This window comes from Mus caroli, chromosome 14, assembly GCF_900094665.2.
Source record: "Mus caroli chromosome 14, CAROLI_EIJ_v1.1, whole genome shotgun sequence".
Classification (NCBI taxonomy): domain Eukaryota; kingdom Metazoa; phylum Chordata; class Mammalia; order Rodentia; family Muridae; genus Mus; species Mus caroli.
Genome location: NC_034583.1, coordinates 27,584,916 through 27,607,681, shown reverse-complemented (window position 1 = coordinate 27,607,681; position 22,766 = coordinate 27,584,916). Strand labels below are relative to the sequence as shown.

Below are 22,766 nucleotides of genomic sequence, written 5' to 3'. Positions count from 1 at the left end.
AACCACAAACAAATTAGGCCAAAATTGCAAATGGTCTTTATTTCCTAGTTTCATGACTCTAGTAGACTCTCAAATCCTTCATTTCACTTATCTACAAGTGCAAAGCCTTCTGCCTTAAATGATCATCCACTGATGAAATGTTACTTAAAATGAAAAGACTTAATTGTATCTGTTCCTGTGTCTTTATTGGGATGAAGCTGTGGTGTCTGTTTTTGGTTTGCTACTCTGTCAAAAGCAGTTCTGACACACACAAGGGCTCAGAAGAGTTGACATTTTGTTTGGGATATACAATGCAAGAATGTTAATCTGCTAGACTATGCCTCCACCTCCTCCTCTCCCTCTTCCTCCTCCTCCTCTTCCTCTTTCTCCTCCTTCTTTGAACAGTAACCCCTAGGACAGCAGCTACTAAAGACTACACATTGCTTAGGCTAGACCCTGAGCCCCAACTCGGCACAGAGCTATCTCCCCTGTACTGTACTCGCTTCCAGGCTCCTGCCACCAGCCCCTGGAGAGCCACCAGGCCAAGGCTGGTTTGCTTTGTCACCAAAGTTAGTCTGGACATTAGTGCTATTTCAAATTGGCCTTATAGCTAAAAACAACTTCAGAACTCTGAGAATAAAGGATAAATTGTAATGCCTTGCCACAGAGAGGCAGAGGATGCTAACGATGTCTTTGGAGTCCAGGGAGAACTGGAAAGCTATGGTGTGGCAATCGCTGCGCGATCAGCAATTATCACTCTGTAAATTATCAGCAGCCACAAGATCCTCCCAGGGACATCATCCCAGAGCGGGGCTGTTTGGCTCCTGTCTGCCCCAGCATTTATAAAGGACTGGAGTTGAAGAGTAAAGCAGCAGCATGGAACGGTAAAGGATCAAGCCCTTGCATCTCCAGGTAGTCTGTAGAATGGAGCGGGGAGGGGTGGCGCTGAGTCAAGGATAAGTGGTAGAACCTGAAGTCAGGGGCCCAGGCCAGCAGGAAGGGATGGATGGGGATGGAGTAATGTTCTGGCTTAGGTGAGACTGCAATGGAAAGACTAGGGGGAGGGGCAGAATCTCAAAACTGTTCTGCCTCCTGTTCCAGAAGGATCTCCCCCCACCCCTTGCTCCTCCTTCTATTGCCTCTGTCTGTCTCTCCATGTCTCTCTGAGTCTGTGTGTATGTGTGCCTCTCTGTCTCTTTCTCTTCATCTCTCTCTCCCCTCTCCTCCCTCTGTCTTCCAAGTACCAGCACAGCCACAGATATTAAAGTTTTCTAGTCTATGATCCTTACTTAAAAAAAAAAGACAAGAAAGAGAGAAAGAGAAAAAGAAAGAGAGAGAGGGAGAGAGAGAGGGGGGGGAAGGAAGGAAGGAAGGAAGGAAGGAAGGAAGGAAGGAAGGAAGGAAGGAAGGAAGGAAGGAAAGAAAGAAAGAAAGGTGTACATAAAACTGCAGAATGTGAAGGACAGAGAGAAGTTAGTGTAAAAAGAGGCACAGATCTTCCTGTCCAAAACCTTATGGACTGTAACCACAATCTGTGTCCTCTAGAGGGGCTGGATATCTTCAGGTCCCAGGAAAGGCCTGGGTAACCAGACTTCTCATTAGAGAAAAGCTCAAATGCCACTGAGCTAAGCACTTCTTCCACTTCTCTTGGTCCTTATTCAATTTTCTCTCCAAGTTCTCCTGTGCTCCCCCAGGATCTCCTTATGGATTAGTGCATAAGTCTTAAAGCAAACCCAACAGGCTATGTGGAAGTTCCTCCCATGTTCCTCCCACTCCCCCACCCTTCTTCCCAGGATATTCACTGCCTCCACTGAGCCAATTAATCAAGTTGCTGCCACCCAGGGAAATGAAGTTCAAAACATCTATAGGCAGTGGGCACATTTCCCAGCATCCTGCCACACAGGGAACCCTGTTTTAACAGCAGAAACCAAGGCCCCACACCAGTGTCATTAGGATGCAGAAGGTCAGGAAATCTTAGTGATCAGGTAATGGAAAATGGCCCTTCTGGGCTTTAACTGGTGTCCCAATCCAGGAAAATCATACTTGGGTTGCAGGGCACAATCTAATATCCATGTTTACCATCTCTCATTGATCACACAGACACCAATACCACTCCTAATATAAAGACTCATATGAAAGTGAAGTTCTCAAAACTCAGTTCAGACTCAGGTCTTTTAAACAGTGGGCATCTGATCCAAGGCATGCAAGGAAGCTGGGCCCAGCCCTGGCACACTGAATTTAGTAATCCCAGCCACACTGGCTTAGGGCTGCACTGGACTGCTGCTTCTCTCTGGCTTCTAGTGTTGGCACTCTGTGTGACAAATTTCTATAGCCCATAAAACTATGAGGCAGGAAGCTATGTTCTGTTTGTTCTTCACCCAAAGAATTGTAACTTCAGGTGTGTCAAGGTGATGGATCAAACAAACAGGAATGTTCTCAATGCTAAGAGCCAGGCAGAATAATTCCTCTGCCTGCCTCCTCTGTTTCACAGAAGTTTTCTAAGGATGAAAATTTATCTTAAGAAAGGTCATATAAGGAAAAGGATTATTGAAAATCAGCAAAGGCAGGACTAGGAAGACCCAATGGCCTTGGCATCAATAAGACAATATACATAATGTTCCCTTGTATATTAGTAGATGTTCAATGGTTCCTGTTATGTTCCCTGTTCTATGCCAAGCAGTTTCCATATATTCCTATCTTGGGAAATTTTACAGTAGCTTGCCTCCAACCTATCTGGTCCTGCTCTTGTTATAACCTCAGAATATTTGTGCTGGCTAGCTAATAGGACAGTCTGTCCTTGGAATATTTTCTGTTTGAGCAAAGAGAATCAAACCAGGTAGAAATCTGTGGACTTTTAACAGTTCCAAGACCTGAAAAAGCATGCCACCAATAGGATGGAGCACGCAGGCCCTCCAAACAAATCAACCAACTCCACTGCCATGGAAAGAGACTTCCCTGCAAACACTGCCCCCAGTGGCAGATGCAGGTCAAACAGCTCCAAGTAACAGATTAACATTTGTCTGTGAACCATCTCAGAGACTTTTGATTTTGCCATCCAGTTCTCCCTCAACAAGAATGCTTTTCCTGATTGAGATAATTTAGTCAGTATTTGCTCAGCACTTTACAGGGAAAGGTGATCACCCACTCCTTCCTATACAGGAGCTGAGTAACCACAGCCTCCTAATGGCACTTAATCTAAAGCATGGGGGTGACTCACCCTCCCAGAGATGTCTCTCCAAGGGTATTTAGTTTAAGAAAAATATCTATATGTTCCCTAATTGAGCCAATTCCTTTTGGTTCCCAGCTTCGGAAAACTACTTGGTTTCTGTTAGCTTTCATTTGCTGTTGTTGCTTCTCAATTTAAGTATATGTGGTATGCATCACCTTAGCACGGAAACCCAAACCTCACCCAACAACCAGCACCCAGACATCTTTCCACTTGGTTCTCCTAGTGGCTAGGTATGATAAGCAGTCACAGAAAAACACCATCTATGGGGTTCCATAGAGGACTAGTCTTTGCACTGTCACTGTGTTGCTCTAAGCACCCTAAAACTATCCTCAAATCTTATACCCAGTCTCAGTTACATTGACCCTTATATGAATATTCTTTATCATACTCCTTAAGGTCCTCTGACTTCCTACTACTTTCTAGCAGAGCACTGAAGCCCTACTCTACCTTCAAAAAGTGTCCTATACCCGAGCACCCATTCCTCCTTTGCTCCTCTTGCTTCATCCTGAAGCCCATCCCATCTCTCTTGTATGTGTCCAGGCCATACTTGCAAACATTTGCTCTAATGAATCCTATTCCTTGCCTCCCACGTAGCTTCTCAGTCCCAATGATAAGCTGCAAGGCAGACAGATAACAACTGAAATATGCATCTAGTAAGGGCAAATTTTTAAATGACCAAAGAATACATTTTAAAATAAAGCCCACTTGAAAATCAGTTTCCCTTCCAACTCAATTACATCTAGACCTCCTGCTCTGAAGCTCCTTATCACTGTGAGATTCCAGCTCTGACAGGCTTCAGGAGTTTTTGAAGAGTGTTACCGTAGCAACATGGAAGGCCCAGACACCTGGAATGGAGTGAATGACACAGTACTTCCCCTCATTCCAGGACCTGAAGGGCCCAGCAGAGCACAGGCATGGGCTCTACAGGGCTCGAGTGTAAGCCATCTAGGAGGAAACAGAAGACCATTGCCAACGTTTTACACCCTATGGGAACCTCAGAGTTGGAGCTGAGTTAAAAGAATAGTCTGAGAGATACTGAAGGAGATATCAGACGAGGCTTTACAACACTCAAGGATGAGCACACAAAGCTATGCATGGTGGTGAATTGTGATTTCAGTAGACAGCCATACTCTGCAATCATAGCAGAGTGTCCAAATGACCTCCCCTTTCCTTCTGTCCTCTTAAGAGATGAAAATCTCAACAACAACAATATTTTTTTCTTATAGACTTGGCCCAGACCAGTAGCAACCATTCATCTCAAGGCCTCAACCAAAGGTCAGAGTTTTGGGCAGTCTATTACAGGTATCATAAGCCAGCCTCAACCCCCTTGACATTGCCAATCACACTTTAATTTTATTGAATGTCACAGGATAGTCATTAACCCCCTGAATGCACCACAAACAGACCATTAAGTTCTAAGAGATCATCAAGCTATATATATCGGCCATCGCCAGACTTGATATCACCAACTCATAACTCCATCTTCCAACACAGCATGGCTGACAAACCCTATTCTCCTCATTATACTAGGACTCTAGGACATACTGGCCTTTCCCCCAGAGAGTCAGTTCTCCCATATGTGCTGTCACTACCCCTGTCCTGCTCTTCATGTCTCTTCCCTCCACCCCTCCACATACTCATCCCCACTCCCTAATCCTCTAGAAGTTAAACCAAAGTCACCCACCCATTATCATATACACTTTGCCTACCTCTGCATTGGCCTCAACTTGGCTCCAGGACTCTCTGGTGAGAATTTATTAAGCCTCATTATTACAAGGATATCCTTTATCTCTGAAGCATTATCACTGGGGAGAGATCTGCTCCCCAGTATATGGCAACGGTTACATGTGATTACATGAACCTGTGCCTGCGGGTAGACCAATCAATGACTGCTTTCATCCTTTTCCAGAGCACTGAGTCCCTGAACATGAGCACTACGATCTCTGGCCCCAACAAGCACAAGACTGTCTTGCACAAAACATTTCTGGAACGGCTCACAAGGTAGCTGGGTAGACCAGGCGTGAGGCAGCAGCCTCTGCCCTTCCTTTATTCCCATTATAAACTCCACGAAGGCTCATAGAGCCTATATCTAAGGCTTCTCTTTTGAGTCACTATTCTAAGCCCTCAATTATTATAATGATACCTCAGTCACCCACCAGAAGAAGGACACAGTTCCACTGGAAATACCCTCAGGCCTGGCACCTGTAATTGCATCAGATGAAAAGCCAAGCCATACCTAGCCTAACCTCCCATCTCTCATGTCCCTTTCCCTGGATTCCAATGCCCTGCCCCTACACACACGCGCACACACACACTTCCCACCATCCCTGCAGTTCACTTTTTCTGTCCATGGCTCTGTCCCCCAACTCTGAATCTGGCAGATACCCTGGCTACAACTTCTATCACCAGTCTCAACCACAAGTTGCATTGTCTCAGAAGCTGGACTGAGTTCTCAACTCTGGGAAAACCTTGTATCCCCATTAGCTTCCAGGCAGCCCTGCTACTCATCCAAGGGAGAGAAAATGATTCTCAGAGACCCATGATGGACTCAGGTTTGTGCTATTAGCACTTCCTGCTTGAACGTTCTCTATGAGTCCTTCTCAGCATCCCCCAGAAACACCAGCAGCATCCAGAAGAAAAGCAGGGAGTGGTCTTCCTCTGCGAGTTAGCCCTTGCTGGGAACCCAAGGCACTGCTTCTGTTGCCATCTTTAGTGGTACTGAAGCCAGAAGGTTTGGAGATGAGGACCAGAGAGCTTACCTTGCGCATGTCTTTGCCAAAAGTCTCACTATAGGTTGTGCCAAGGATTTCAAACTGGACATAAGGATTTGAGCTGTCTTCCCGAAACTCCATAACCCCTGTGAGGCCAGTGATATGACCCTGCAGGAGAGGAAGAAAAGACATGTAGAGGTGGGAAAAGTTTTCTGTGGTAGAGAATGGAATCCTAAAAAGGGGACAGAAGTGAGTGCCTATATCAATGACAGAGCCATTAGCAGTCCCAGGACATCAGAGCAAGATAAATGCTTCACAGACTATCTTAATCTTACAGAAGAATCCACAAGACTTTTACCTGCTATCATTGCAGTCCCATGTGTTTACAGCGATTGCTATGTGCTAGTACTATGCTGGCCATGAAATTAAAACATGATTGCATTGGTCTCTCCACTCTTGAAGTTTTATGTTTGTCTTTGCAACCTGCTCCGGAGCCTTCACTTATTCTGACACAAGGAGGAAGTCAAAAGTCAACAAGATTTGTGCCCAACACATGTCTTAAGGTTAGGCAGCAAATAAGAGCACTGAGTTGGGCTTGGCTTTGCTATATCTGCCATCTTGAGCAGACCGCTGACCATCTTCCATCTTCACTCTGGAGTCAATCAGACCCATAGCATAAATCTCATCAGATGAAGGAAAAATATTTTCAGAGCATAATACCTCATACAGAATGGCTTCGGTAAACATGCCAGTCCCATGCCTCTCTCCAGTTCAGTAAGGTCCACAGGAGCAGTGGGCAGGGTGGGACTGAGCCAGTAGTCATCATGATCCTCTCCCTTCTCTCTTTCAGCTTGGGGTGTGATTCTTACCAAAACTTCTGTGACCTCAACGAGTAGAGGGTGCACCATAAACTGCACCGTTCCAGAGAGGACTTGCTCTGCTCTGAGCAACAGTGAATTTAAACCAACACTGAAACATGTTTGTTACAACCGAAAGCATGTAAAATATATTGTGGCTAAGGTTCCTGGCATTGTAGATTTCCCAAAATGCTCTTTTGAAGTTTCTAAAAGCCCATTCACTCTAACAAGTCTTCTGTGGGTTACCCAATTCACTTTAATTACATCCTCTGAAACACCACTCTTTAATCACATGTCACATGTACATAATGCATGAACATGCATGGGTACACATGGGTGCACATTCACACATATATGCACATGATGGGATCTTAGATAAGCAACACATGACATACAACCGAATATAAGGGTTTTTTTGTTTTTGAAAATTTATAGTTTGCATAAAGGAGCATTGGAAAGACAGAAGACAGGCAGCTATGACTTTACTTGTGACTTTGGGCAAGTCATTTAACCTTCTGAAAACAGATCTCTTGTGGAGACATTTGAAGTACATGACCCTGGACATCAATTCACTCCACTTTTAAATATTTAAATATAGATTCTAGAGAGTGACAAAGAGAAAATCCTGCAGAAGACTTAGGCGGTCTCTCACAAATAAACACACACACACACACACACACACACACACACATCACATACACCACACACACACACACACTGTGAAATAGCTTTGTACCAACTAAGTGGGAGTGCAATGAGGGACTTGTCTCCAGCCTTGAACAACCGTAGAGAGCAGTGCTTCCTTTTACATACCTTTTTAATTGTGTCTAGCATGGATCTCCCTCCATTCCATGGCTTGGTAGACTTCCGTATGCAGTTAAGGCTTGCCATACTATGCCACTTCCGGTCTTCCAGCTTCCTGTGGAAGGCGTTGGCCAGCATCAGAACACTGTCATACAGGTAGAGATTGGAGATCTACAAAGACAGAAAAGTGCAAATCTTTCTCCACTGCTGTATTACCAAAGAATGAGGTGGAGAGCAGTGAAAGGCTGGGTGATGCCAACAGCAACAGTATCTTCCTGATCCTGTGAACTTGGTGGGCAAGGAGCCTCTGGCTCCCTGGTATTTTCTTTCTTTATGTTTGTTTTCAGCAGCTCATCCAAGTGGGCTAGGAGTTAGTCTAGGAGAACACAGAACCTGCCTCAGGAATAGGAGTAGGGGGCATACCCCCATAGCAACAAGGAGAAGAAGTGGGGTCAGCACCATGATCAAGGCTTGCAAGGAGGTTTATCGCCTGTTCAGGTAATGGAGCAGGAAGGTAAAATGAGTAGGGTAAAGTGAGGCCCATAAAATCATGAAGGTATAAAGGATCAAGGTCTCTGTCAGGGCCTTAAATACAACCAAAGTTTTCTGTAAATGACCACATGGCAAAAACTTTAGGCACTGAGGGTCTTATAATCTCTTTTAATAACTATTTAATACCACAGTTAAAACTGAAAGTAGCAAGAGGTATTTCATAAACAAATGGGTGTAGCCATTTATCAAAATAGATGGTGTGCGAGCTTCAGCTCAAGGGCCATGGTTAGCTGACTTCTTGGTTCAATATAATGGTGGCAACAATATGATTGGAAAGGATCAAGAAGGGATCATGATGCAGGCATGCAGGGCCTTAATGGACATGCTAAAGGGGGGCATCAGGGAAGACTTAGAGAGATATATGCCACTGATGTAGCTATGTACAGGAAAGTTGGTGATTATGCCTGGATAGAGGCAAGACCACCCTAGTCACTAATGGACCAAGAGTTAATAGAGGCCTGGGTGATGATACAGCAATGAAGAAGTGGCAGCAATTCCTATGTCTGATGGGCAGTGCCATCCTGGATGCATCTAGGATTTGTAGATTAGGTTGGCCAACATTAGTGAAGCCAGCCCATAGAGGGAACATGGCTCCATCTCAGGGCTTGTGAGAGTAATAAGTCTGTGGAGCTGCAGAAGGCCAGATTGAATGTGAAACAAACAGATACAGTGCTGAAGAAATCTGTATTGTCAGCATAGGCATGGCCATGTCAAGGACCTGTGGGAAACTAGCAACGCCTTCCGCATACAGGCCAGTTAACTAACTTAGAGTTAACTAAGCCTTCCTCTAGTCCAACTACAAATTTTGGCTGTGTGTACAAACTCAAGTGTTTACAAACTATTAACTAGTATGTTCAAAAACTAGTAACTGTAGTTTCCTCCTCCTCGTGTTTACAGCCCGAGAGTACCCTGTTTATAGAGACCCCCCTGCTCAGACTAGTCAGCCTTCCCATGTGTACTGCACATAATAAATGTACCGACCGGGATTCTAGGTTATTATGGTAGTTGCTGCCACTCCATCACAGCCCACCTGACCCCAGCTTTTCTGTACTTGTGTCTGTTCTTTCTTCATTCCCTCACTACCTCAGTCATTTCCAGACCCAAGCCATGTGGGACATGGAAATGAGAAACTGGAATACTACAGTAAAGGTCAACACTGATATGAGGGAGCCAACCTTCCCCTGCCTTGTAATCCAAAGATAGGATGGGTTTGGCAGGGGGTGAGCAGGAGGGCCCTCAGCATGGACATGGACGACAGAGCCTTGTTCTCAAGGCCTTTTCCTCAACACCCCCCACCCCACTACCCAAGAGTGTGGAAAGCCGTGCAGCGAGCAATCGCTGTGGAGAGCCGTGCGCGTGCCGCGAGCAATCACCATTATAAGATGGCGCTGGCCTCCGCCGTGACTAACTAGTAAACAAGCCTTGTGCGCAAGTGCGAGAGTGAACTCACTCCTAGTCACTGCCCATTCTCAGGGTGTAATAGTGGTGTGATGGGCGAGCAACGAATCAAGAGCTGTCACGCCACATCAGGTGCTGAAACGTCATGGCTGAGTGCTATATAAGGGACTCCATTTTCTGGGGTCGGGATCTTCCTGAGAAGTAAGCAATAAAGCTTTGCCGCAGAAGATTCCGGTTGTCCTGAGTGTGTTCTTGCCGGCGGGGACAAAAGCTCGGGATACAAGAGGACAACAAAACACAAGGGAGAGTAAATGAAGAGCGAGGAAGAGACAATATCCACTCTTTGACAGTTTTGGGGCCCCTGGTTGATATCTCGCAAACTGGGTCAAAGGGATCATTTTCTGCATTCTTAAGCAGCAAGTAGCCTGCTAGAGTTATTTCAGAAAAACATCGCTGAATATAATGGAGAGAAATAGAAGACAATGATGACCTCACAGTGCTCCTGAGAAGACCAAACAGGCTTTTGTACTATATATAGGAAGAGCCCCTGCTACATCTGCCTCATCAGCCACCCTCCCTAACTGCTTCTGTTAGAAGCGTTATTTTCCGCCTGTACTTGCTCTCCTATTAGTCCTAGTATAGATGTCAGAGAAGCTGGTTCCTAGATAAAAACCTGAGTAGGAACTGTCCCTCAGAACTGAAGCTGAAGTCAGAAGTGTATAGATCACCAAAAAAATCTGCTCTATTAGGCCTGTCCATGAGCTCAAACTAGCTCTCCCTTTGTACTATAACATAACCAGTAAGAGAGCATCACTTCCTTTATGCTGGCCAGTGATGAAGGACTTTGTTCTGTCTGCCACTGAGCTGCATCCTTCCTGTGATCACCATAGACATCACGCTATAGGAGTAAGAACAGGATGCATTCTACAGAAATGACTGCAATGTGCCTGCATGACTAATGACTGCAGGCTAAACAAGGGTCCCAGGCCAAAGGGAAACTCCATGCCAAGGTCATGGTTACCCTTCAGGTGCCTGAAGTACACAAATGCTGACCTAACATCACAGGAAGGAACATTCCTATCACTGGGAACTTGTCACTGTCACATGGGGAAGGTGACAGCAAGACTGTGTCCCAGGCAGTTCAAGCTTAGAGGAGCGTGTTTTCAAGGAACGAGACTAACTCTTTTCCTAATCCCACCAGCAAAACAGCCCGCCAGAGCACCCACCTCTGCAGAATTGTCTTGCTGTTTCTTTCCCCCTCTGGAATACAAACTTGTAATGGAGATGTTCTTACGGGAGAATAGAAACCACTTAAGAACTGGTATGGAGTTTGATCGTTCTTTTTTTAATTATTATTATTTTCCTTTTCTTCTTTCTAAAAGGATAACTAGAAGATGAGAGTCCTTGATGGTGTGAAGATTTCTTAAGACATTCATGGAGCTCTAAGCTGCCCACTCATAGCTGGTGCTATTTAGTCAGTTAAGACCCTCTGACCCACGCCCACACCTGCGGATTCACTCCCACATCAGATCACAGCCTACAGTGCTACTTCAGCTTTGGCCCAGACTGACACTCAAAAGACTTTTTCCTTTTTCCCCAGCACTTCTAATCACAATGAATTAAGGCACTCGACAACCGTGTGAATGCCGAGAGGCCTGCAAAGAAGAGGAAAAGGCAGAACATGAATCAGAAAGGCCAAAGAAAGCCCTGAGTCCTCCCACAACTATGTCTGCCTAGGAAAGTAAATGGATTCTAGTTCAAAAGAGCTGGCTTGAGAAATGATCTTTTCCAGGCACTGATAGGCCTTTGAACCACCCCTGTATCACCCTGGATGCACCCTCCTCTATGTGCCGGTTCATAGACATGTTTACCTCACTAAACTCTGAGCTCTTTGAGTGTTTATCTCTGGAGCCTGTCACAAGTAAAGATGCAAGTCTGGTGATTGATCAGTCTTTGATTGATGAATGCCCTGTGGAGACACAGATCTATAGAGAGACAGACAAACAGACAAGTAGGAGTGATAGATAAATAAATGAATGAGTAGGTGGATTGGTGGGTAGATGGATGGGTTGGTAGATACGTGCTAGGTGGATGGATTATGAGTAATAAATGAATGAGTGATAGAGTGAGGGACAGTTGAAATGGATGAGTGGAATGGATGCATGGATGGATGGATGGATGGATGGATGAGTAGATGGATGGGTATATAGATGGGTAGATGGATGGATGGTATGGGAGGCAAGTATGGGAATGGGTGGATAGATTAGCTGGCAAGGAAACTGATGAAACTTCTTTGTTAAGAATGCACACATTAATTCCCCATCTAAATATAAAGCATTGGGAAAGAAAGATTTGCTGCTTCCAGTTTGGTAGGTAAGATCTTTCATTTGTTTCTCATTTAGAACATACTGAAAATTACTTCTTGATCCCCTCCTTACTGCTGTTTGTACCTACTTACGATTACATCTTCTCTTAACTTAGTTCTTGCACCTGGGAAGATGGATGTCTCAGTACTTGCCCATCCTGGGACAGAAACTAGCATTGTTTTGTATACTCATAGACAATATGCTTTTTCAGAATTCAATGGTGGTTTCATGTAAGGGACACAGACAGCATGGAAGGCCCTGCTTTTATTGTCTGACATGTTAAGAAGTGTGTTTTATGCAAAAAAAAGAATAACATGTAATAGAACATGTAATATGGCAGGCAATGGTGGCACACGCCTTTAATCCCAGCACTTGGGAGGCAGAGGCAGGCAGATTTCTGAGTTCAAGGACAGTCTGGTCTACAGAATGAGTTCCAGGACAGCCAGGGCTACACAGAGAAATCCTGCCAAAAAAAAAAAAAAGCAAGAAAAAGAAAAGAACATGTAATCTATGCTCAGGATGCTCTTCTACATCCTAATGAATAAAGGAAAGACTCTCCTCAAGGCAGGTGGATAGATGTATATGTCAGTATTAGATAAGCCAAGGAGAGATTGGGAAGAAAGAATCTCCTAGCTACATGGACACTCACTAATAGAAAATAAATAGCACAGGCTAGAGCTACAGACCAGGAAACAGAGAGGTGTGGCTTGAAGGAGACTATGTTTCTTTCCTTCCTATCAAAGCAAGGAACTACACAAATTTCATCAGCCAAAGGAAAACATGCAGAGCATAGACTGTACTAGACAGGTCCTGATACTCATGCTTGAATAGGTCCACATCTCTGGCTGATCTATGGACACTGTAGCACAAAGTGACTTGAACCAGTAAAGTGTTCTAGGTAGGAGGAAACTTTGAGAATCAGAGAGGTTATAGCATCACAGCCAAGGGCTTGACAGAGACATGGTTGCCAAACTAAAAAATCTAGGCCCAAGTCAGAGATGCCATTGGGAGTGCAGTTGGGAACGTGGAAAAGACAGAATGAAGCAAATGTCCAAGGTCCTTTGGGGAACTTGTGTTCTTCTATAAATGAACAGGAAGCTTCACAGAATTAGATTTTTACTCAGACCCCCTTGCTGAGTGACCTTAAACACATATATCAAATGCTTGTAGATATCTCTCTATGCCAATGAAGTACAATGTTATCTGGAACCCTAGATAGGTGTAATGTGGCATTCCTGGTTATTCCCGCCAATCTCCAATGCAGATGGTAACAGCTCTTCATGCAAAGGCTTCTTCTAGTGTCTTCATAGATACTTTCATTCTTAGAGGCAGCAGAGATAAAGAGTGGAAGAGGTAAGTGAAGTACTTACACAGGCTCCTAAATTCAAATCAAATTAGCAGAGGTCATCCAGAGGGTATTCCCAGTAGCTGGGACCCAGCAGGGATCTGTTACACAGATTATAGAGAGAAGGACCATGGAAAATTAGCTTGTGTTTGCCAGCACCAACTTCCTCCTCAAGGCTCCCTGGCCATATATATGTTCAAAGGCTCATGGGAGTTATATCTGATTTGTTTGGCTTATAGGACTAGAGACTAAGCAAACCTGTGTCTGCTCACTTGGACCTGCTGACATTTCCCTGGCCTCTTGGCAGCATAGTCTTATCTGCCTTGGTGCTGAGGCTTAAGCCAGGCTTTACAGGGCTGAGTGTACCGATATTTCACAGATCCTCTACTAAGAGAAGGACCGGAATATATGATTGGAGGTAGAGTCTATGGAGAGCTCTGTAGTTTTCTGAGCCAGGTTCCTGAGAGGGAAGCATCGTAACACACATTCCCACTTCACTGAGGCCTCAAAGAGGAAAGCCTTTGGCGGCACACAGATTCTTCCAGAATACCACAGAGATAGGCAACCTGGAAAAACAAGAGTCAGCAGTGAGTCAATGCCTGTAGGAAGCATGGTATTCTATACTCTGCCACACAGACCCTTCTCTTGCCTGGGCTCAGTGGGTATAATTGTGAAGAAACTTCTCAAATGGTCCTGTCTAAAATGGTCACATACAGTCTCCACTGCTACAGTATGATTCCAGCACCTCATTTCTTCATTGGGAGATGGCAGATATCAGCCACCATGACTCAGCCCTAAGCCTTCTTGTTCTACCCTGCAGAGTTGATCCTTTACAAGTGTCCTCTCCAACAGTTGGGTCCTGGTGGATTCTTCCTCCAATTTCACCCCATGTATCAAACATTATTCTCCCAGGCCCCCCAGTCTTTGCATATGACATTCTCTCTAATAAAAATACAAACAAAATTACCAATTTTAAGGTTTTTGTGAGAATAAAGTGTGAGAACATTTGAGAACTGTCCAACTTGAGCACTACACACAGCTGCTTTAATAGATTCCTCCAAACTAAGGGCAGGCCAATGGATCATTCTAAATCTATTATTGGGAATTAAAGGGATAGGAAGGTATTTGCATAGAGGATGCCTCTTCTTAGAGATAAGCGACAATGTATAGAGGATGCATTGGGGAAGGGACGGGAGCTCCAGGTAGCTACTCTCCATTGCCTGCCACAACCCACAGCTGTGTCTTCATGAGGTAAGGCAGAAATTTCTGATTTCATTTATCTGTGCAGAAACTGGGTTCTGAGAAAGGAAATCAGAAATGTAGGAAACAATTCCAGGCAGCAGATAAAAGAACTCAGCCATGATCTCTATGAGGGCCATAGCTCTTAAAAAACCCAAGAGGACTTGCTTAACCACTGGAGAACCAGAGACCAATTACATGAAGTAACTAAAGTCCAAGAATGGAAAAATCGATGCTATTTTTCCTTAAGCATTAGCACAGAATTCCCAATACATTAGTACCTAGGTTTAATTTGGGAACATACTTGTGTCAGCAGGAACAAAAGGCCACTAGATAGATTGTTAAATTGATCTTCATGAGAAAATAAGAATTTGCTTAAAGAGTAAGACACAGAGAGAAAGACAGAGGAGAGATAAGGAGTGCTGCTTGGCAGAAAGAGACTAGAACACTGGGGCAGATGGAATACCATTTAGAAATAATGAACATGCCTGAGAAGGGGTGACAGGAAACAATGAGGAAGTTACTCTGCTCCACCAGTGGTGACGCTATGGTAGACTCCAAGTCCATTGAGAGCATACTGCTATGGCAAGAACATCACAGACTCTTCATACTCCCAGAGACTAGAAATCTCAAATCAAGGCATGATTAGAGTCAATGTTTCATGAGGGTCTGTTTCCTGGTTCTTAGTATGCCTTCTTCCCATGTCCTGATGCAGAAGTGGAGAACTCTAGTCTTACTTATAGATGGTTCTGGTCTCCTTTGTGAGAGTTCTACCCTTACAACCTCATTTGATTCCAATGACCCTGCATCTAAATACAACCACCTTGGGAACAAGGTTTGAACATAGAAATGTTACAGGAATACATCATTCAAACCACAGCAAGGAGCTTGTGCAGGTAAAGGTTTGTTGCACAAATGGAACCAGGAAAAAACATATTTTCTACCTAGGCACTAACAAGGCAGGGTGTAGGCAACCTGTTCACTTACTACAGAAAGGATTAGGGTCTGAGACATAAGCGCTTCCCTAAAATATGCTGATAAACTCAAGAGGGCCTTGAGTCTAAGCCTGTCTGGATGCCAGCAGGCTGAGTCCTCTGCCACCTCCACTGGCCAGGATAGGAAGGGCTTGAGCAGGTCAGGATAATGTGTGCGCCCCACTGCGCAGCCAGACTGTCTGCCTCCTGGAGCTTCACTTCTCCTTAGTAAGTCTGAGATTCCAGTCAAGACTTATTAGGGTACGCCAGCTGTGTCCCAGTCATGCTCTGGGGGCCGGGGGAGGGTTGCACACTGCATTACCAGGTTAAAATCATGCTTGAAGCAAAAGGAAGATGAATGGCAGGCCAAGGTCAAAGCCACACAGGCCAGCAGAAATCTCTCACCAGTCCATTATCCTCACTATCCAGAACTGGAAATGCAAGAAGATTTTCATTAAGAAGGGCCACATTTCCTCCAGGCTTCTAAAGAGCCCAGCATGCTCTTCCCTCTATCATTAATCAAACAAAGTGGGCTGTTTGGGGAGACATCATGGAGATAAACAGCAGACACTGACCTCTGACCAAATCTGCAGACAGGCTCTGGTTGGCCAGCAATGTCAGATAAGCAGTCAACAGAGGGTCCAGCTGGGAGGACAAGCTGACATCCAGATGCCTCAGCATGAACAATTCATCCCCAGGCAAGGCCTCTGTGCCAAACTGCTACTAGCCCACCTGTCTTGAGAGGGCACTGTGGCCAGGCCAGAGGATGGAGCACCTGGCAGCTGAGGATAAAGGGTTGTAGGAGGCCCTGTTCACCACTGAATCCGAAGGGAGAATATGAAAGAGCATCTGTCTCCATATAAGCCTTTCTCAGCTACAAAGACACATGTGGACACCTGCAACTCAAGTAGCAGTCATCTGTACCCACAGAGACCACCCATGCACCTGACTCATGCAGCATTCCACACCATCCTTGCTGAATTGGCAACTGGAGTCTTTAGCATTACATATAGCTCTGGAAGGGACATGAAATCTGAGATAGCTGGTTAGGGAAGCCTGGAGGATGCTCCAGAGGAAAAGCTTCTCTTACCAGATTGACAAACCATTACTAGGGAAAAGAACTGAAGGTTTATAGGAAATGGAGACTAAAAGGTCAGTGGTTTTCTTCAGCGAACTGAACGCCAGAGAAAGGTGATTTTGTTGAGCCATTCAGCAACTTTTACGTGCATAAAGATGCCAAAGTTCCAATCTTGGGAACATTTCGTGACAATACTATATTGGGTCCTACAGCTTGGATAAGCCAGCACAGTGACCAGACATCATAGTCCATGCTATTTCCTGCCACGCTCTTGAAACACATTTGAATAGATGGGGTGGCGATGTGATAACGTTTCTGTTAGTTCAATTACAAGTTGAAGTTGCTGGAAGAAGCAGTTCCAGTGATGGATACAATGGTGACTCTGCTCTGAGGAAGGCATCCCGGGAAATATCAGCGAATTCTCAGGGTTCTAGGGTACTGGTTATCACTTTTATTACCAGCTGAGTCAGACAAGCCCTAAACTAACTTGTCAAGAAAACAAAAACGAGAAACACCCAAATCAGGCAGTGCTTTGTAGAAAAGAATAAACAACCACACACAGGCAAATGCAATGACGCCACTGGAAGCCACTTATCTAGGTATTTTTCTTCCAAGGGACTTGGAAGAAAATAGGTACTAAATAGCAACCAAATTGATTTGCAAATAGTACTTGCTTGGCTTTTCAAAACAGAAATCCTTGACCATAGGGCTATAGAGGAAGACAGAGTTTCTCAGAGACTAGTGCTCTTTGATAAAGAAGCCAAATGATGAATGACCTTGCAAAAATTCCCTGTGCTTTGATAATCTGTAAGCTAGGACCAACATCCCAAGGGCAGCCATCTGAGGAAGGAGCAAAGAGGGACTTGGGGGCTCCATTTCCAGGGGGATTTTCATTAATTTCATCAAGACGAAGTTAATAATCCATGACAGCAATTTTTTCTTGAGTTGGTTGTTCTAAGTATGTTCGAGTCTTTTCGATAAATCTCACAGCTAGAGGCTAGTAGAAATTAGTTTGCCTTCTATACTGTCATTAGGAAAGAACGAAGTGGTAATAGTTTCTGAGAAAACTGAAGGGAATGGCTTGTAAATGAGATGAATCTACAAGCTACCCAAGTGTTGGGCAGAGGAGTAAATAAATCCACACTCCCCTCCCATCATAGCCCCAAAGAAGGATGTAGACACAACAAATGGACAAAGGAAAGAGATTTCTTTAATAAAGTGCTTTACTTATCTCTCTATAAAGAGGCTTCTAGAGACCATTTAACTTGGGATTCAAGTCCTAGATTATTAGCAGACTCATCTCATATTCTTATTGATGGTCTTCAGTGAGCAGGGTCTTTCATGAAGAGCTAAATAGATAAAAGCACGGTCTGTTCTCCTCAGACAAGGCTGTTGTGAGTGAGCGGCTGAGTAAGTGATGGGGACATGAGAGTCACAAATCATGTGACACAGGCCTGGAGGGATAGGAACTGTTCTCCTATAAAGGGTAATGCTGACACCTGCCAAGACACAGGTATACAGGCAGGTTCAGCCTCCCTGTGGAAAATGAATTGTACTGGCCACCTCATCTGACGGTATTCTTAACAGTCTAGCCCTGTACTAAATACTTTCCACATTTTCTCTCATTTACTTTTTGTGGAGATTCATCATAGTAGCAGATTTTCATGTCTTGGTTGGACAATACAAGAAAATGAGGCACAAAATAAAAAATAAATATTAAGTAATGAAATGGTAGCTAGAATGGTTGGGATATGCACCCAGGTAGTTTCATTTATGAGGTGGTGGTGGTAGTGGCAGTGGTGGTGGTGATGATGTAACTGTCATGAACAAGTTCCAGTGCTTTTGTGCTTTAGTTTTCCTCCTTCTGTGGTACTTGTGTCTCAGAAAGAACAGAGAAGGAAGGGGACCCTGAAGTTTGTGGCCCAGAACTTTTGTTATATGCTTGGGTAGCTGCCACATCAGAATGCCATCAGTTGAACTTGCCCCTCAGCCCTCTAGACTCCCTTGCTCTCGTCCAGAAAGCAGACTCTTTGCACCAGGCAGGACTGAAGTGCTAGAGCCAGCTTGACTCTTACAGATATCAGGACAGTCATCCCTTAGCAAAAAGTGTCATGAACTTGGAGAAGAAGTACACGCCTCTCTCCTCTGCCCCACCCTGTTACTGCTCCTGGACTCTGCCCATGGACAACTGAGAGTGACTCTAATTTCAGGAAACTGAAGCAATGTAACTTAATGAGAACTGGAAAATGGACAGAGGGATAGGAGGTGGTGAAGGGGCAGGTTGCAGAGACTAGAGAGGGATAAACTTCACCAAGGGAGAGGGAACCTGGGACATCATCCAGGAATGGAGAGCCATGGCCTTAGGCCCAGCAAGGAAGAGTGTTCCCGTCACCTGCACAGAGTGGGGACACTCATAGTGCCTGGCCCTTTGGCCAGCTTTGTGCACACCCACATGGAGAGGGAGAATGATGCAGACAGTGTTCCAACAAGAGGGACACACTTGACCCTTGTCACCTTTTTCATACCCCAGGTAAAGAAGACAAAGGAAAACTATACCATAGGCCTTTCTAACACCAAATCCAACATCTAGCTCATGGCTCTGTCAAAGCCAATGCTCCCATTTCTTTATCAAACCCTTGCAACCTCATAAAGACCTTGGCTATTCTGTCTTGCCAATGCATGGATGTACTCTGTGTCAAAGTGAGCACCAATGGAAGGCAGGTGCTCCAGCTATAATCAATGTTACCTGTGTTTCCAAAGCACTGAGAACCATTCTCTCATGTGGCACATCTATGAGACAAGCTTTCTTCTCCTTCTGACAACGTGAGATTAAGAGAGTGGATTCAAGGCTTTCACCAACTACATGTATCTACATGCCACCCAAGGTTCCCACAGTCCCCTCCCCATTATGAAGATCTTCTTATGTAGTGATACCATGATATAGCCAGTCCTGATCTCCACTCTGGTTTCTACTCCTCACCCTGGCTGGGAAAAGAAGGTGGGCCTGATTTCAAATGCTGAGTGGTGAGTGTATCCTACAGGCAAAGTTACAGATAATTTCCACAAACCAATAGGGGGCACTTTCTTTTATTATATGTCATGTGCCCCCTGCATTGTTTCTCTGTTGTTCTCAAAGATTCATACAGAAAATGATCTGTACCACAGGCAAGATACCTCATGACTATGCCAAGGCAACATTCTCAGATGATGCAGACCACACATACACTAAGACAGTGACTGGAGTATTAATCTAAACATTTACAGCTCTTCTCTAAGAAGGGGCAGAGCAAGCCTCATGGGTAAACCTGTTCTCTTGCCTTTCTGCTCTGGGGAGAGCTGCAGCATCCTGGCTGGCCTAAGCCTTAGCACTTAGTAGACGTGCCAGGGCTGTGTTAAGTGTTTTACAAGCTTACTGTCTGTGTAAGTGACTTCTTACAAAGAAAAGGACAAAGAAAAGCTCCCACCCTGCCACAAGGCACTCAGCATAAAGGCCGAAGAGTGAGAAATCTGCCCACTCCAATCATGTAACTTTTAAATATCTGAGGTACCTTGAGAATAAGCAGTCCTTGCCTGCTGATACCAGGTGTAGTTACCTACCACTGATGTACTATGAGATGAAACACTTGTATCTAGTCAACTAGATTCCATTTCAGTGAATTGGAATTCAGCATTTTCGTCATTAAAGTGGGTGAGTAGTAGTGTTCATCTAGAGCCCAGCAGGCCCAGTATGCTGCCTGTCTAGACCAAGGGTGTGATGAGAGCGGCATGTGGAAGAGACACTGTGCTGTACTGACCTGCAGCATTTGGAGGTAGCCTTCCTGTGGATCACAGAGCAGGGAGGAGATGCGGTGGTTATTCCTCATGCACTTCTGGTTGTCCTTTGCAGATGGGAAGATTTGCCGGACCACGGTCATCCTGCCAAGGGCACTGTGGACCAGATCCAGGATCTCGGGGTCACTGATTTCCTGAAGAAATAATCAAATCCATGCTTATACCCTCATGAATTTAAAAAAAAAAAGTCACTGCGAGACATCCAGGCCAAAAGCCCAAACAGCTAATGTCAAAATGGTCAAAGGGGATTTGACCCTGGCTATCCATTTCATTAGTTGCTTGTTTACAAAAATACTTACCATCCCTTAGGTACAAACAGGACTGTTCAGCATTCCCTCTGAGCTCTGGTCTATAGTAAGCACCAAGGTATAGTGGATATCAATAATAATCCTTCACCATAGAACACAATGAGTGTTTCAGAGATCAAAGATACCTGTCGTGCTAGACCTTGACAGACCAGGTGTTTTGCTTGCAATAATTAATGCTATGCTCCAAAAACAACCCTAAGAATACTATGAAGGGGATCCAATTGTTAGGTCATTTCACCCTCAAAATCAGAAAATTTAAAAGCACCTGATATAGGGAGTCTCTATAAGAAATCAGACTTGAACTAAGCCCAAGAATGAAGATAGGAAAAGAAGGTATGTGAGTGCATGTGAGCATGCATGCTTGCATGTGAGAACATTACATGTGTGTGCATGCGTGCATGTGTGTGTGTGTGTGTGTGTGTGTGTGTGTGTGTGTGTGTGTGTGTGTGTTTTCCTGTTGGGGACAGAGTATAACTGAGACTCAGAGTCTGCAAGGAGTAGATGAACTCTGTTCCATGTAGAAGCATCAATGGGAGGGAGGCAGATGGGGAAGTTGGGTCCAACCATGCCAGTTCAAACAAACAAGAGCAGCAACATAGAAAGTGAGTGTTCTTTCTAGGGCTAGTAAGGAGCTTGAAATTTTTAGGTACATATATGCCATAATCAGAATGGTCTTTCTTAAAAATTCTGGTTGCATTGTGTGCTGAGGATTAGAGAGAAACAAATAGGGGGTAGGTCAGAGAGGAAAATGCAAGACTGCATGGCTGAGTCTAACAACAAACTACAAAGAAATAGAAACAAATATTCACCCCTTGTTCCAACAGTGGGGCAGACAGACTAAGGACATCCCAAGCTCACTGTCTCTAAGGAATTATTTCATTCATGCTTGGCTCCAAGTCAATATTTAACTGAAACTGTTGAATTTTAAAGTGATCTTTAAATCTTCCTTTTTGCAAATGACCCAGTCTAGTTTTGAGACCCTGAGACAGCGCAAATGGAGATAGCCAGGCAGAAAATTACTGATAGGAATTTCATAATCATTTAAATGAGAGCATAACATGTTTAGGGGTAAGATGCTAAATCAAGCATTTAGGGTCGGTCTTAGGATGATACTGCGTGTGGAGGGGGGAGAAGGGGGAGGCAAGCTGGTCACTAGAAAGCACATGCTAGATCTATGAGCGAGCACACCCCTGTATCCTCAGCAAGATTTTCCATCCCTGCATATACTGAATTATCCGGATCTCACAAAAGTTAAAATATTGTTACGAGTTGAATTTACATCCATGTCACTGAAATTTATATTCACCATGGATTGCAACCAGGAGATAATCAAAGGTAGAGAAATTAGTCAGAAGGAACAGTTCCTGAACACATAAAGATTCAAGGAGTGGGCAGAGCCTAAGAAGAGCCTAGACGTGCACTTGGCTGTTCTAGCTGCACTGGGGACCTAGGCCCTTCGGAGAGAATGAATGGAGGCTGGGGGATGAGAGAAATCACAGTGTAACCTCAAAGGCAGGAGGAATAACAAAAGACTAACAAGTAGACAGTTCACTTTGCTTAAACTACAACTAAAGAGGGTTTGGGGCAGAAAATGTATGCTATTAGCCAGTCACAGTAGCTCATGCTTGTAATCCCAGCATTTGGGGAGTTGAGGGAACTTGAATTGCCGCAAGTTCAAGGCCAGCCTGGGCTACATAGTCAACTACAGGTCAGCCTGGACTAGAGTGAGATCTGGACTTTAACTAATGAAATAAACAGATATAAATAAGTAAGTAAGTAAGTAAATGAAATGCAAAAAGAAGAAAAGGAGAAATATAGATATCATAAAATACAAAACTCATTAAGTATGTTACAGACAAGGTAGAAAGCAAACAAACAAAGGCATCTAATACCATTTGTTTCTCCCATGTATTCTTAATGCAAAATGTCACTGGAGAGCAACAGCCATTTTTATAGAAATCTTTTTTTTTAAATTTTTTTTAATTAGGTATTTTCCTCGTTTACATTTTCAATGCTATCCCAAAAGTCCCCCATACCTACCCTCCCAATCCCCTACCCACCCACTCCCCCTTTTTGGCCCTGGGGTTCCCCTGTA

At 44.4% G+C, this 22,766-nt stretch overlaps 1 protein-coding gene across 1 annotated transcript in view; it reads right to left on the bottom strand.

Moving 5' to 3' along the window:
* Nucleotides 1-22,766, bottom strand: part of Grid1 (glutamate ionotropic receptor delta type subunit 1) — a 733,627-nt gene that overhangs the window by 227,296 nt on the left and 483,565 nt on the right. The window contains exons 6-8 of the mRNA XM_021181815.2: nucleotides 20,327-20,497; nucleotides 7,590-7,751; nucleotides 5,968-6,087 (exon numbers count right to left, since the gene is read on the bottom strand). Coding sequence (XP_021037474.1) covers nucleotides 5,968-6,087; nucleotides 7,590-7,751; nucleotides 20,327-20,497 — 453 coding nt within the window. The remainder of the gene's footprint in view (nucleotides 1-5,967; nucleotides 6,088-7,589; nucleotides 7,752-20,326; nucleotides 20,498-22,766) is intronic.